A 14,328-nucleotide genomic window follows, 5' to 3' on the forward strand; every position below is an offset into this window, starting at 1 on the left:
GAAAACGGGAAAAGATCGAGAAGAACATGTTAGAATTCACCTCGATATGTATAGCATGATTATTAAAAAAGGGAAGAAATTTCAGATGGAAAACATAAGCGGGAAATGCGGGTAGAATGGAATAAGGCGCAAAAAGCTAGATTGGAAAATGGAGAAAAGGGACAAGATATAACACGACCGGGCTGCCGAGGATCGAAAATAATACACGTAAGAGAACGGAGAGAAAGACGGATGCCCGGGATGCATGGTATATAGCAAAATGTACACTGCAAAAACTCCAGTGTTTATTTAAAGTAGAAATATATTGAAATACACTGGCGTAAATCCCGGGGGGATGGGGGGATATATCCCCCCAGTTTTCGAGGAGGGGGGATGGCCTGTACAAACATCCCCCCCCCCACTTACGAAAGAAATGAAAAAAAAATCACAAGATAATTGTTTTATTGATGAAAATTCTTCCTAAAATCCCGCTTAACAAATAAAACAATATTATTGAATCATAAAATGCAAATAGAGAGCCAGTTCACCATTTCCAAACGAAATACTTATGTCCTTATTATAACATTGAAGAGAAACCCCCGTTTCTTCCAATTCATCAATGTTGGGGTCTTTGGGAAGGGATTAAGATGGAAGGTGAAACAATTTTTAATGTAATCTCTAATAAAACCATTTAACCATCATGGGGTAAAAAAGGTAATATATTGGAGGGGTATTTGCCATATGGACATACAGTGGGGTAACTACGGGGGGCATGGGGGCACATGCCCCCCCCCCCGAAACAAAAAACGGGTGAAAGGGGAAAAGGAGAAAAGAGTGAGAAAGGAAGAGAAATGTAGTGGGAAATAAGAAAATATTATTCATTATAATGTTATATTATATTTTTATTATGTTATGTTACATTACATAAGAAACATTTTTATCATAACTTTGCCCAGGGCCTACGTCTTCATTGTTCTGGTGCTCGCATTTTCTGTTTAAAGAGATATATAAACCTGTTGTACTAAAACATCCCGTTTTCAAGTCAATAGAAACCAAAAAAAATATTTCCTAGCACTTGAATTATCATTGTTTTATGTAGTGGCATATGCTTCTTTTACATGAATCAAAAAGTGATTACCCCATGTTAAGGTCTTCGTATGTATGAAACATTTCCTGTCCGTGATTACATTCGCATTAGTGGATTGGTGAGATATGTCTGCTCTTCATGAATTCCTAAAATCAGTCCTTATAATGTCCCTTCTGATCTGAATATAAAAAATTTTCAGCTCGCGCTTCGCGCTCGCATCATTTGGTTAATGAAATACGTATGGTCCCAGTTAATTCTTACCAAGAAACCTTTAATAGAATGCCCCACTTCAGGTCTGAATTATCTAAATTTTCAGCTCGCGGTTCGCGCTCGCAATATTTGATTAGTGAGATGCGTATGATAATCATGATTGCAATGACTACAAAAATGTTTCATGTGTTCAGATGTAATTCTAATAAAATCAGCAAGCGCTTGGAACTCGCATTAGATGCTTATGGTAAGAAATGCATACTCTTATGGATTCCTAAAATATATTCCTTAAAATCTCGCTGTTTGGGGTCAAAATATACAAAAATTTCAGCTCGCACTTCGCGCTCGCATTGTTTAGCGAGACAGGTACCCATCATGATTACACAAATTTGATTATAATGTCCCTTTTTAGTTGTGAATATAAAAAGATTTCAGCTCGCGCTTTGCGCTCGCATTATTTGATCAGTGAGATACATATCCGTTTAATGACATTGTCCTTAAAATGTCTCCATTAGGTCAGTATAACTGGCAACTGAGCGCGCGAACAGTGATTTAAAAAATTTTGCTGGTGCCCCCAATATGCCGTGATCGACCCACGGTCACGCCACTGTGGACATATCAATGACAATTCCTTGCATAACATGATTGCAAAAAAGCCAAAATATTTCAGTCACCCCCCCCCATCCATCAACACGGATTTGCGCCAGTGATTAATAAAAATGTCGAAATTTTTTTGCTCGCTCGCAACTTGTTATTAATTTTTACGCGATACGCCGTATTGAGCCCCCTCAAAATGTTTGGCTCATTACGCCACTGGGACAACACCCGTTCAAAGAAACAAACAAATCAACTTTGAGTGCCCGATCAGGAAAATATGGGTGAAAAAGTTCCCCCCCCCAATTTGCGGGAGCTGGATCCGCCCCTTGGTATATGTTTAGGGGTTCATTTCAGGGAATATTTGCCAATTAAGAGTATATCGTTTTGTTTCCAATACTTGTTAAGGGTAGAGTTTTACACGCCAATACTTGTTAAAGGGTGCATTTTCAGTATATGGAAAATACGTGTTTAGGGTGCTTTTCGAGACCCCATGGTCGCGCAAGAATGGAAGTGCCCCCCCCCCCGGGATTTATTGTCTGAACCGGGTCTGAACTAATTTTTCGGGAAAATAATCAGAGCCCACGAATCGCGAGAAACGTTGTTATCTCTGTTTCCCATGTGATCAATTTTACCTCAATCACGTGAAACAACAACAAAAGTCATTAAAATCGCTTGCATCTGATCTGATTGGTCGAAAGTTTGTCGATGCTGGACGTCCGGACGACCGTAAATGGAAATTGTGCAATCAGCTATCGAGGACGTTACGCAATCCAATGCAAACGCAAAACCGTGCTTTTTCCAACATGGCGTGTCGTATGTGGGACTCCGTGTAAATTGTTCCCTGTTGAGAGTTGAGACTGGAATGCGTGTGTGTTCATTCATTAGTTATTCAGCTATTGTATCCTATTTCATTACCGAAGCCTGAGGTGAGTATTGAATACTTTTAAAACTTGGACCATTACCGACCTTTCTTTAAAAGGCATATCGGGCCAGGCTCAGACTTCACCGGGACACTGACGTCTGACGAATTCGATATGACGGCTCAGCCTCAGACGAATCAATTCCCGACGCGTGCGATTCCATTTTCACGCATGTCGCGTTGACTATATCACGTTTCCGTGAATTGTGATACTGTGTATGTGGTATTTGAATTGCACATCGCTTGATCGCTGGTTAGCTATCTAATAGTGGGACGCAACTTTCCGGTACATCCGGGTACTTTCGTGACCTCGGGTCACAGCGAGGTGAAAACAAAGCAGCCCCTTGGAATGGGAGCCTCACCTCGATACGCATTGTGCGCGAAATAAAGGCTATTGTACGGGGACGCTCGGGCATGGCAGCCGGCAGCGCTAGCGCTGTATGTAGTACTTCTCACGCTATCACTCTGACAGATATCGTCGCCTCTGCATTGCTCCCGAGTTTGAGTTCTTCAAATTAACTGATCATGCCTAAAAGCTGTGAAGCTGTATATTGCACAAATCACAACTTCAAAAGGGGAGAAAAATTGTCATTCTACAAGTTTCCTTCTCGAAAGAAGTCTCCAGAAAGACGTGATAAATGGTTAAATGCTGTGCAGAAACTGACCAAAACGGGTGGTCGTTGGAGCCCTGGCAAACATGCTGTACTGTGCAGCAAACACTTTGTAACTGGTAAGAAAGCTGAAAATTGTTTTCTAATAGCGTTTTTATTTGCAGGCTTAAAAAGTTCCTCATGTGGATTTTTTTTTATATACAAATATTGATATTTCTGCTAGGTTTAGCAGAAATAATGTTAAAAGAAAAGCCTAACATGCCTAAGACTAAGTTAATGATTCATTGATGATTTTGTTTGAATGTCAGTTACCTCTTCTAGTTCTTAGTTAACTTAATGTTGTTATCAGTATGAAGTGTTAGCTAATCTGTGTTCCCCTCTCCCTCTCTTCTTTTTGTGCTCAGGTGCCCCAGTTTTGCAGCAGAATCATCCCGACTACATCCCCTCCATCTTCCCACACAAACCAAATAGCACAACAAAGGGACTAAAAAACTTGAAGCGCTTTCAACGGAAAGAGAAACTCAGCAAGCGTCTGCCATTCTCGCATCCTCAAGATGTTGACGAAGAACCAGATCCAGCGCCACTTGAAGATGAAGTCATGCAACCTCCCGAAGCCGAACAGACAGACGGGGCATGTCAACAAAACAGCATGTCTACAGAAGAATCTTACAAGCTTAAAATCCAAAAACTTGAGGAAGAGTTGCTAGCTGTCAAGCAGGAACGAAACAAATGTCGCGAGAAATGCAGTAAACTACAGGAAGATTGTCAAAAATATCAAGAAGAATCAGATAACCTGAAAGAGCAGCTTGAGGGACATTGTTTGTCGTCCAAGATAGTTCAGGGGGATGATAAGAAGTGCCGTTTCTTCACTGGCCTGCCGCTGTCTGTCTACGTAAAGACATTTGAACACTTAAAAAAGTTTGTTCCCCATGCTACAACCAAAGATTCACTGTCATATGAAGACCAGTTCTTTTTCACCCTAGTCCGCCTGCGACTAGACTTGTCTTTTGAATTCCTCGCTTACCAGACCGGAGTGGCAGAGTCAACAATCAGGGGGTACTTCTGGCTTTGGATTGACATGATCTTCTACAAGCTGGACTTCATGCTAAGGTGGCCTTCACGTGAATCAGTAGTAGCTACTCTCCCATCAGCTTTCAAGGTGAAGTTTCCCCGTCTCACCTGTATCGTTGACTGCTTTGAGATTTTCATGGAACAACCAAAAAACCTTCATGCTAGAGCTCAAGTGTACTCCAATTACAAGAAACATACAACTGTGAAGGTATTCATTGCATGCACTCCTCTTGGAGCTGTTTGTTACCTTTCTCCAGCATGGGGCGGGCGTGTATCAGATGTAGAACTCGTGAGACGGAGTGGATTCATTGACCCTCATCTCCATGAACCTGGTGATCAAATCCTAGCCGATCGAGGATTCCTTCTTCATGATGACTTTGCTACGGTTTGCTCAGCAGAGCTTATTACTCCAGCATTTACCAGGGGAAAGAGTCAATTGTCAGCATGGGATGTGGAGAAGTCGCGAGGAATGTCATCGATTCGAATTCATGTCGAGCGTGTCATCGGACTTATCAAGAATCGCTACACAATTCTTCAGAACACTCTTCCAGTTTCCATGGTGAAGTCACGGAAAGGTGAGGCAGATGACGACGACTTATCCAGCATAGATAGACTGCTCCAGGTGTGCGGCATTTTGGTCAATCTCGGTGGGAGCATTGTGATCAAGGATTGAGTTACTGTTTTGGTGAACACTGCTGGAAGCTGGAAGCATGAAGAGACTATTGTACAATGTGCATATATATCTGAATAATTGATTGCATAATATAGTTGAAATAGATGGAAAATTTATGGATCATACTGTAGTATGGTGGCAACCCCATGATGTCATATGCTTAAGAAAACTAAATGCATGGGACATCTTGGTGATGCTGTATTGCATTTGATTTGATGAATGATTTTGAATCAGTTCTGAACATCTGTTTAAATATGTGTAATTAAATTTAGGTACACATAGTTCTATTTTGTGTATTGTTTTTTTTTTCTATTTTGTGATGTGATTGTGTGGGAAAGAATGCAAAGTAAAAGTGGCGAGAAAGGTTTTTTAGAGAGTTGAATAACGTTGCACTTGAGGGTTGGATATGAAGAAGCAAATGCAACATTAAATTTGAAATAATCTTGAAAGAGAGAAAGGAAGCAAGAGAGAATTTTTGGAAGGAAAATTTTCTGAAAAAAATATGAAGCTAGAAACAAACATTTTTTTTTTGCTTGATAGTTGAATAAGGGAGAGAATAGGGATGAAGAATAAGAGAAGATAAGAATCTAGTTGGTTATGAAGAAGTGAAGAACAAGTGAGTGGGTGATTAGGAATTTACAAATGAGGATAAGGAAGAAACCTTTGAGGTGGTATCACACTGAGCGGTGAACGTAGCAAATATTTGGTTTTGTAAAAAAAAAAAAAAAAAAATCTTAACATGAGGAAACATTTGTCTCTTAACTTATTTTTCTGCAAAGGCAATTTGAACATATTCACTGATTCTGCATTCACCTCTTAGTATGATACTCCCTTAAGAAAAGAATGCAAGATAAAGGGATGGGAATTGTAAAGGGAAAAAAAAATTTACTTGGGGCACCTGCCATCATCTCCCCCCCCCCCACCAATGTCACAATCTCATGCGTCCATTATGGTTCTTATCCATTTTTTTACTCGGTATTTCATAACCTATCAATCAATGCTCTTGTCCTTTTCTCAATTCACAATATAGATTGGAGAAAATAAGGAAAAGAATAAGTGACAGGAGATTCAAGAATTTTTTAAAAGAAAAAGAAGTGGTGGAAAGGAAAAAGAAAGGAAAATCTAATCTCTATTTTTATCAATCTCTCATTACCTCCTCTGCCTACTCACAATTACCTATTCTTAATCCTTTCAATCACCTCTCCTATCAACACTCACACATGGAATTAACTTTAATACTTCCACCTTCTCACTCACTTCAAATAATTCTTCTGGGACACTTCTTTCACATCTTCTCATCTCATTCTCTTTCCTTCTCACAAAACCACCCTTTGATGTAAATTAAAAACATCAAATACAGTACAGTTTCCATGTCTCTCCAGTATCTTTTATTATTATACCATGTACACGTGTTAGTACATGCTCCAACATATTCAAATAAAGTGTTCAAATATCATTCTTGAAAAGAGAAGAACATTTTGCAAATTTTTTTTTATAGAAAATTGGAAAGCAATTCAGTACGCATGCCACAAAATGAGAACATCAGGGAAACTTCTAAGTGTTCTTACAGTCCTTACAGTACCATTTCCCTTTGGGTACTGTCTTTCGTTTCGGCACAATACATCGTAGATGAATCCACTCATACTTGCACTTTGCTCCATCACAGCCAACCATTACATTGTCAGGACTATCATCATTTTGATCATACGGCTCCTGGCAGTAGCAGAACAGTGATTCTCCATCGATCTTCTTTGCGTCCTCCTCGCTCTTTCTTAGCTCAATTTTCCGCGTTACAAGCTCAGGCACAACATTCGTTCTCCAAAACTTCTCGAGCTTTGAGACAGCAGCATGTAGATATGAATCATCCCGTTGTACATGGTCGACTATGAGTTTGTTCCCTGCTTTGACAATGAATGTGCAGTACTGGACATTATAAACATGCATCTGGGTCTGAACTTGGTCATAGTAACAATGGCCATACTTCAGGTGTGAGTTTTCATCCAAGCAGCAGTACTTGCTCTTGAGGTATTCATCCGTTGACATGTTTCTTGCGGAGTACGGGCATTTGATCTCTATGACACCTTTCCCATGGCAGCTGCACTCTACAAGGCCATCAGCGCTTGCCCCTAGCCAGTGACGCTCAGCATCCAGGCGAAGCCCGCTGTGTGCGATTTTCAAGTCATCATGCCTAGATGTCCGTGCGTACTCCTCCAGAACCTTAGATTCATTCTCTCTGCCATACTTGAGAGAAGCTGTCTTGATGGGTGTCATGTTGGGGTTGGTTATGTTGAGGAGGACTGACTTCGCTGGCTTTTCCTGATTAGTGTGGAGAACATCATACACTCGCGATGCAGTTATTCGACCAGCTCTCTGGTCATGCCAGACCACACTGTCCGCTTGTTCTTCAGTTGCTTTCTCGACCTTATCTATCTCCTCCTTCGTTACAGTCATCTCTTTAAGGTCTGCAGATTTCTGTGTCTGGAGTTCTGTGCTTTCTGTGAAGTAGGAGCGGAGTGGAGCTGGGAGTGGAGTTTGTAGTGCGCGGTGCGGTGTCGTGGCTGGTTTCCTTTGGAATAGGCGACAAGGAGGTCCCTCAAACAAACTAAGTCCCACTGGTTTGTTGTCAGTTTCCATGAGGGAAGAAATGAAAGCATCTTCCTCATCCTTGCTGCAGTGAGACCACTTCCTTTTCTTTCCACTGTTCTTTTTGATGCTGTCCTTTGCCTCCTCCTTGTAAAACTTAATGTCCCTAATCTGCGCTGGCTCCACATTTGAGACAAATCTATTGTTCCACTGGCAAGCAACATCAGTACAGGCTTGTGTCGTATATCCCAGACGTACTGCTGCCTCAACTTTGAAGAGTACTGCGGCAACATGACTACATGACTCCCCTAGTCCCGCCATACATGTACAGTGAGCTGCCACAACTCGTCCAGCGTCATCAGTTGCCACCCAGGGACTATGAGCAGCGTCGTTCAAGCGCTGAGATGGTTTGACAGCTGCGCTGAAGATGAAAAATCCCTTGGATGTGACCTGATGATAAACAGTCTGCACCCAGCCTGATCGAAATTGTTGGTGCGCCTCCAAGCTGCGGTAGTTTTTCATCGTGGCATGCGAGAATGGCCCTGCAGAAGAGAGAAAAAATACAAAAAGAGAAGTAAGCATACTGCATATGAGGGCTTGTAAAATAAAGTCAAATTTAGTAGCATGTGCAAGCTTGGCAACAAAATTATACCAGAATGAGTTTGTGTAAAAATGATTTTACTTAAATATTTTTCTAGAACATAGAACTTAATAGTTAACTTAAATTAGAAGACTGTCACTAGGCAAATAAGCTACATGTAGGCATGGCAGCTGCCAGACATTGATTAGTGCATACTGTAAAAGCTGTTATTTTCGCGTACAGAATTTTTCGCGAATCGCGGGGGTCCCGACATTTTCGCGGGTTGTTAAATTCGCGATCGGAAGATGTACGATACATTTCCACAGCATTTCAAAGAAGCAAAACTAGTGCAGTTCATGTTCCAATCCATGATATGTGTTTTGTACATAAATATGTCCCTGTAAAAACAGTTACAAATTGTGGAAAAAGTGGCTTAAATTTCACTTTTTTAACCTTTAGATCTAAAAATTCATCATGCCACAGGATCTATAGGGTTAAGCAATCTTTGGAATTTGTGTTTGGTTCGATTCATTTTTCAAAAAGTTGGTAAAAAGTGCAAAATTGTGGAATTTTGTGAACAGAATGTTCACCTTCAAAATTCTGGTCACGTGACTTATAAATATTAATGAGTATGCAAATAGCTACCAATACGTGTGTATAGAGTCAATCAGATGACAGTAAAATCAAATTGTTTCATGGAAAATACATTTTAATATTACATTGAGTGTATAAATATTGATAAAATAATGTTAGAAAATAGTTTAGGCCCTGATTTTGTTTGAGAAATTTAAAAAAGTGAAATTCTAGCTAACTTTTTGAATCACTAACTGTACTTTCTAAGCCTATTTTTTGTACATATAGAGGTGCATATCTCAATTTTTCAATATGCAGGATGTTTTCAATAGCAAAGCTTTGCTGTTGGGGGCATTGGCACTGTCTAAGAAATGTGTCAATATTTTCGCGTGTTGTTAAATTCGCGGCCGATCGGCAATTCGCGGCCGATCGGCAATTCGCGGAATCCGCGAAAATATAACCCCCGCGAAAATAACAGCTCCTACAGTACTACATGCAGACATGATGTCGGTGAGTATTTTTCTTGATTTAAATCATGGATTTAGTGGTTTGAGATTATTTGCATTATTAAATCCATTCAATACGTTTACTGTGTTAGCGGCACAGCTTTGCAAGACGGCCGGTGGCCGCCCACCGTCTTGCGCTGCCCACGTACAAAAAAAAGACGGGAGTCAAAGAATGACAAGTTCGATGAAGTTAAGTTGTGTATCAGGTTTTATTCTAAATCAAAGTCAAATTACATGCTGGATAATAATAAATGTCGCATCTCTGGGCTGGACGACCGACGACAGACAAAAATTAAACCGACATGGCCTACGGCGGCAAAACAAATCGGGAACGAAAAACTGCCCCTTGGCAACTAATCACTCCCTTTTTATCCCCTTTTTGGTCAAACACCGCGTGGCGAAAAAAGCCTTTCCAAGTCGACCCTATCACCTTTGGTGTAATGTGCGAAATTAATCGATCCGCCTATAATGTAAGTCTATAAAACGGAACTTAATTATCGTGTACTCCGATTCCAAATTCAAGTTCTTCGGCTTTCCATGGCATTATTCTTCCAACTTACGTAACTCTCTTGACCACTCCCCCAACTGCTCTCTCAGTCAATTAATCCTCTTTTGCGACTCTTCTCACTTCAGCCACTCCCACTCACAGCTCACTTCCACCAAGGAATTACCAGCACTCCTTGCTTCCACACCTGTTCACATTCTCTCTCTCTCTCTAATCACTGAAGAATGCAAGCGAGCCGAAGGACATGAATAAGAAGCAAAGTAGTAAATAACTGAAGTGAAGTTCCAATGGACTTCTATTAGTCCTGAACGCCTAGCAACCCAGTCAGTTTGCCCTCTTTCACTTCCACATTCCAATCGCTAGCCTGGCCCAGAAAAACTAGCAAACGAAATCAACACCTTTAAGGAATGTAAACAATGGAAGAAGGCGAACGAACTTCTTTACCCAAACAAACAAATCTCTATTTTCCATCCCGCTATAACAATATGCAACTTGAACTTACCGTGGCTTTCAACTAAGTAACAGTAGACATCGGCATATTCAATGCGTGGCCAAGCCTTTGGATCGTCTGTCCAAAAATCAGCTGGATGCTTATAAGGGCACTTTTCCAGCCCAACAGAGTCTAATTTCACTTTATAACGATGCATTGCATCGTTACACAGCTTTTCCATGTAGTCAAATGACATTTTAGGCTACAAAAACTCAGCAAAACTGACGAGATAATAGTAGTAGTATAAAAGCGATTCTCAACGTGTGTCTGTATTCTACGGCGTTCACCTAGCGAATGTTTTCACCGCGCTAAAATGGCTGCGACCGTGGGAAACCGGAAGTGACGAAAAGTTGCGTCCCCCTATGTTATTAATACAGAATGCATTGCCATCTAGAACTAACTTTTTAATAGTTATGCAAGCCTGGTTGCAACTAGACCAAAAGCTAGGTACCGGTATGTGACAAAAAAGGAAATCATCAAATATGAATAAATTTGGTATCACTTGAATGAAATAAAGCCAAGGCTTAAAGCTCTAAATTTTAATAAAAAGACCTTTCAAATGATACCAAGTCCAAGAACTTTAATTTTCATCAAGAAATTATAAGGTTATTCCAGTTTAAGTCGCGCATATTCATCCAAATTTGTGGTCTTTGTCTTAATGTAAAGTCAATGGAGTACAGAACCAATTTTTGTGACCATTTTGAAGCCAACAAGTCTTCAACAGGCTCTAACTTCTTTGTTTTTGAGCCCTATGAAGTAATTTAGGTATCAATGGAAAGGTGAGAGAAGGTTCAATTGATGTGTATCAATTCATCTTGTAATTTTTCTTATTATGTGTAAAATAATTTCTTCTAATAATTTTAATTATGCAAATAACACAAAATCACAATTACTCGCCTCTTTTTTGCCAAATGAGGGTGCTCATGATAGATAATTTATATTTTAGTTGGCATCAAAACAGCATCATGTAGATAATTTCCTAAATGAACTTTTCTAAAGTATTGTTTTTGTAATTTCTTATGTATTTCTTTGTTTTTCTGATATAAATTACGAGCTCTTTTTCAATTTAGTATTGTAATTTTGTATGCGTGTATGTACGGGGGTACTTTTTGACGTATTAAAAAATTTCTTTTGTACTTTGTCTGACCAAATAAACATATGTGTGCTTTTTTCTGATGTATTTGATTGTTTCACCAATTCCTTATGTGTTCTATTGTTTTAACAATTTGTTATACATGTATAATATGTAGCTTTTGATTTTAGAGACAATGGACATGTGATTACATTTTTTAGGAGGAATGAGTAGCTGAGTGTAAAATATGTATGTAGAATTGTATGCAATTTATTTCAAGTATCAAGAAGGATAGAAATTAAGTTTTAACATATTCTATCAGTTCTCAATGTATTTCTTAGATTTGTATACATACATTGTATTACAAAGGCCCTGTTTGAGCTCTCTTTTTATAAAAAAAAATCAAATTATTAGTTGAAGCCAAAAAAAAAGGAAAAGAGTGGTCTATTTTTTTTTCAAAACGAAACAAAAAACAACCAGGAAAAAAATATAACAAAGCTCTAAACAACAACAACACAGACATCAAAGCTCCAAACAAACTCTAAAAACAATAAACAAAAGTGACACAAAACTTGTACCAGTCCCATCCCCATTTTCCAATTCAAAACACAACCCCCCAAGTGCACCCCTAATGAAAAAAAAAGGAAAGTAAATAAAAAAAATAAATAGTAAAATTAATGATAAAAAACAAATACAGGAATTAGACCCATCTGGAAATGAAATATTATTTCCTCTGAGTTTTCATGTATTTTCTTACAAGAGTGAAAAAAGTACAAAAAACAACATATAGTTTGTGCATTTTAATAGAAAAATCAACATTTAAGATATTCTCCTTTCAAAAGCAAATCCAGTCTCCAAATAATGAAACATGAAAAAAATGAAAAAAATAAACAATACAAAACTTAAAAAAACTAAAAAATATATATATATAAAGAAAGAAACTAAAAAAAAATATTAAAAAAAACCATAATTTTTGCATTATAATGAGAAAGTCAACATTTATGATATTCCCCTTTCAAAAGAAAATCCAGTCTTAAAATAATGAAACACGATTAAAAAGTTTCAAAATATTTTTTTTTCTACAAAATAAAAAAAAGAAACACTATAGATTTTGCATTTTAATTTAATTAGTCAACATTAATATTCCACTTCCAAAAAAATCCAGTTTCCAATTGATGAAACATGATTGAACAATCAAACATCTCAACTCTTTAACCTTGGGAGGAAAGAATGTTTTTGTGACAAATATGTAAATCAATATCAGCATAATAATCTGTGGTATGGCACATTATTATCAAATAAAAACAATACAGATCCAGTTCAATCCGGCATGAACGACTCACTAACGACCGCTCCTCTCACCAAGCCCTCTGCATCGGGTACCGGTAGCTTGACTGCCGAAAGACCGACGGGAGCCCACCGCATCAGGCAGCTCGACTGCCGAGAGACTGGCTGTGACAAGGGTAGCTGGCTCATCTTATATCTGGACTGCTCCTTGATAAAATGTTATATTTTTACATTTTTTGGCAATATAAATATATTCTAAAACAATTCATATACATAATTGGAACTTACTTCTACTTACCATAAAAAATTTTCGATCATTTATGCATCCAAAAAATTTGATGAACTTTTAAGCTCCGATATCCACACTTTACAGGCGAGTATCCACATTGAAACTTACATGTATATGTACAGAAAGAGCACATCTTCAGCTGTCTGTAAAAAGGCACAAGATTGCATCAACTATGTGCGCATGCGCATTAAACCCCATCTTTGATGAGCCGCCCAGACAGAGGCAATGCCACTTGCAGCAAAACCCGCGCGAAAACTGTGCAACCAAAACCAGCGCTCGCGATGCCCCGTATTCATGCATACCTACAAAAGCTTGGGTCTCTTGTCAAGACAGCACGCAAATCATGCGGTTTGCGTGCTGTCGCCAAGCGGAAGACAAAGAAATCAAGATGGCGACGTAAACACGGCCGTAAGCTCTTCCTATCTTTTCATAACATTTTTTTTGTTTTTTTAATGAATTCTTCTTAAAAAATGAAAACAGGACAGTATCGCACAAAAGTTGGAAATGAAGTTTAAACCCATCCCATGTACATGTTTTAGGTCTAGATCTTTAGAGGGAAAGTAGAAATCTTGGGGGCGAAAGTTTCAGGTTTTGTACCCATACATGGGTGAATATAGCTTGGGATCCCAGGCGTCAGTGGGGAGTAAGCCTATGTAGAGTAGATGACTTTTACTCCCCAGACGTCTCCACTCCAGGCAAAGACAGAGACCGTAACTAGTTCTAACTTGATCTGTACACATGGTACAGGGACTCAATGGTCATATGTTTAAGTTTGGATAAACCAAGGAAGGGAAGTTGCATGACAGCCGAAGTAAATCAATGTGTTTGTCCTTATAAGTTTACTTTTTCCTGTTTGGTGCATTTCAGGCCAGGCCAAAACAGAATAGTAATCTTTATTTTGGTCCATTTCTTTTTATGTATTTTTATGAAATAAAGACAAAAACTGATGAGCCCCGTCGGGGATTTTTCATTGTTAATTGGACCCCCTAATGGTGGCTACACAATCACGAGCCTTCTGTGTACGAGGAGAAACAAACAATAATTAAAAATGTTTAAAAAGTCCTCGAAACAGACGGCTGCCAGCCGTCTAGGCTGCAACTAGACTCTGGCCTTCAGCAATATGCTACGCCGCTGGGACTTCATCTGGCTCCGGCTCCGCGCTATCCCCTCCGTCAATTAAGTTAGACAAATGAAGGCCATTGTGGGCTTGAGTCGTGGTGGAGCTCCACTGATGCCTTTACAGCGTTTATGGAGAAAAGGGTGGGAAAAACTTCCTTATGTCCCCTCGTAATGTGA

At 39.2% G+C, this 14,328-nt stretch overlaps 3 protein-coding genes across 3 annotated transcripts in view; 2 read left to right on the plus strand and 1 right to left on the minus strand.

Moving 5' to 3' along the window:
• The first annotated feature begins 2,649 nt into the window (after nucleotides 1–2,649).
• Nucleotides 2,650–14,328, plus strand: part of LOC121407182 (oxidative stress-induced growth inhibitor 1-like) — a 30,879-nt gene continuing 19,200 nt past the window's right edge. Inside the window, exon 1 of the mRNA XM_041598136.1 lies at nucleotides 2,650–2,799. The gene's annotated coding sequence lies outside the window, so the exon portion shown is untranslated. The remainder of the gene's footprint in view (nucleotides 2,800–14,328) is intronic.
• LOC121407183 lies at nucleotides 3,061–6,140 on the plus strand. Its single transcript, XM_041598137.1, has 2 exons — nucleotides 3,061–3,522; nucleotides 3,808–6,140. Exons 1-2 carry the CDS (start codon nucleotides 3,318–3,320, stop codon nucleotides 5,145–5,147), a joined length of 1,545 nt encoding a protein of 514 aa, XP_041454071.1. The 5' UTR covers nucleotides 3,061–3,317; the 3' UTR covers nucleotides 5,148–6,140.
• On the minus strand, nucleotides 6,519–10,743 carry LOC121407180. The gene is made up of 2 exons (XM_041598135.1): nucleotides 10,397–10,743; nucleotides 6,519–8,272 (listed from the first exon to the last, which is right to left on the minus strand). The coding sequence occupies exons 1-2, from the start codon at nucleotides 10,578–10,580 to the stop codon at nucleotides 6,702–6,704; spliced, it is 1,755 nt and encodes a 584-aa protein (XP_041454069.1). The 5' UTR covers nucleotides 10,581–10,743; the 3' UTR covers nucleotides 6,519–6,701.

Source organism: Lytechinus variegatus, chromosome 2, assembly GCF_018143015.1.
Source record: "Lytechinus variegatus isolate NC3 chromosome 2, Lvar_3.0, whole genome shotgun sequence".
In the NCBI taxonomy this organism is placed as follows: domain Eukaryota; kingdom Metazoa; phylum Echinodermata; class Echinoidea; order Temnopleuroida; family Toxopneustidae; genus Lytechinus; species Lytechinus variegatus.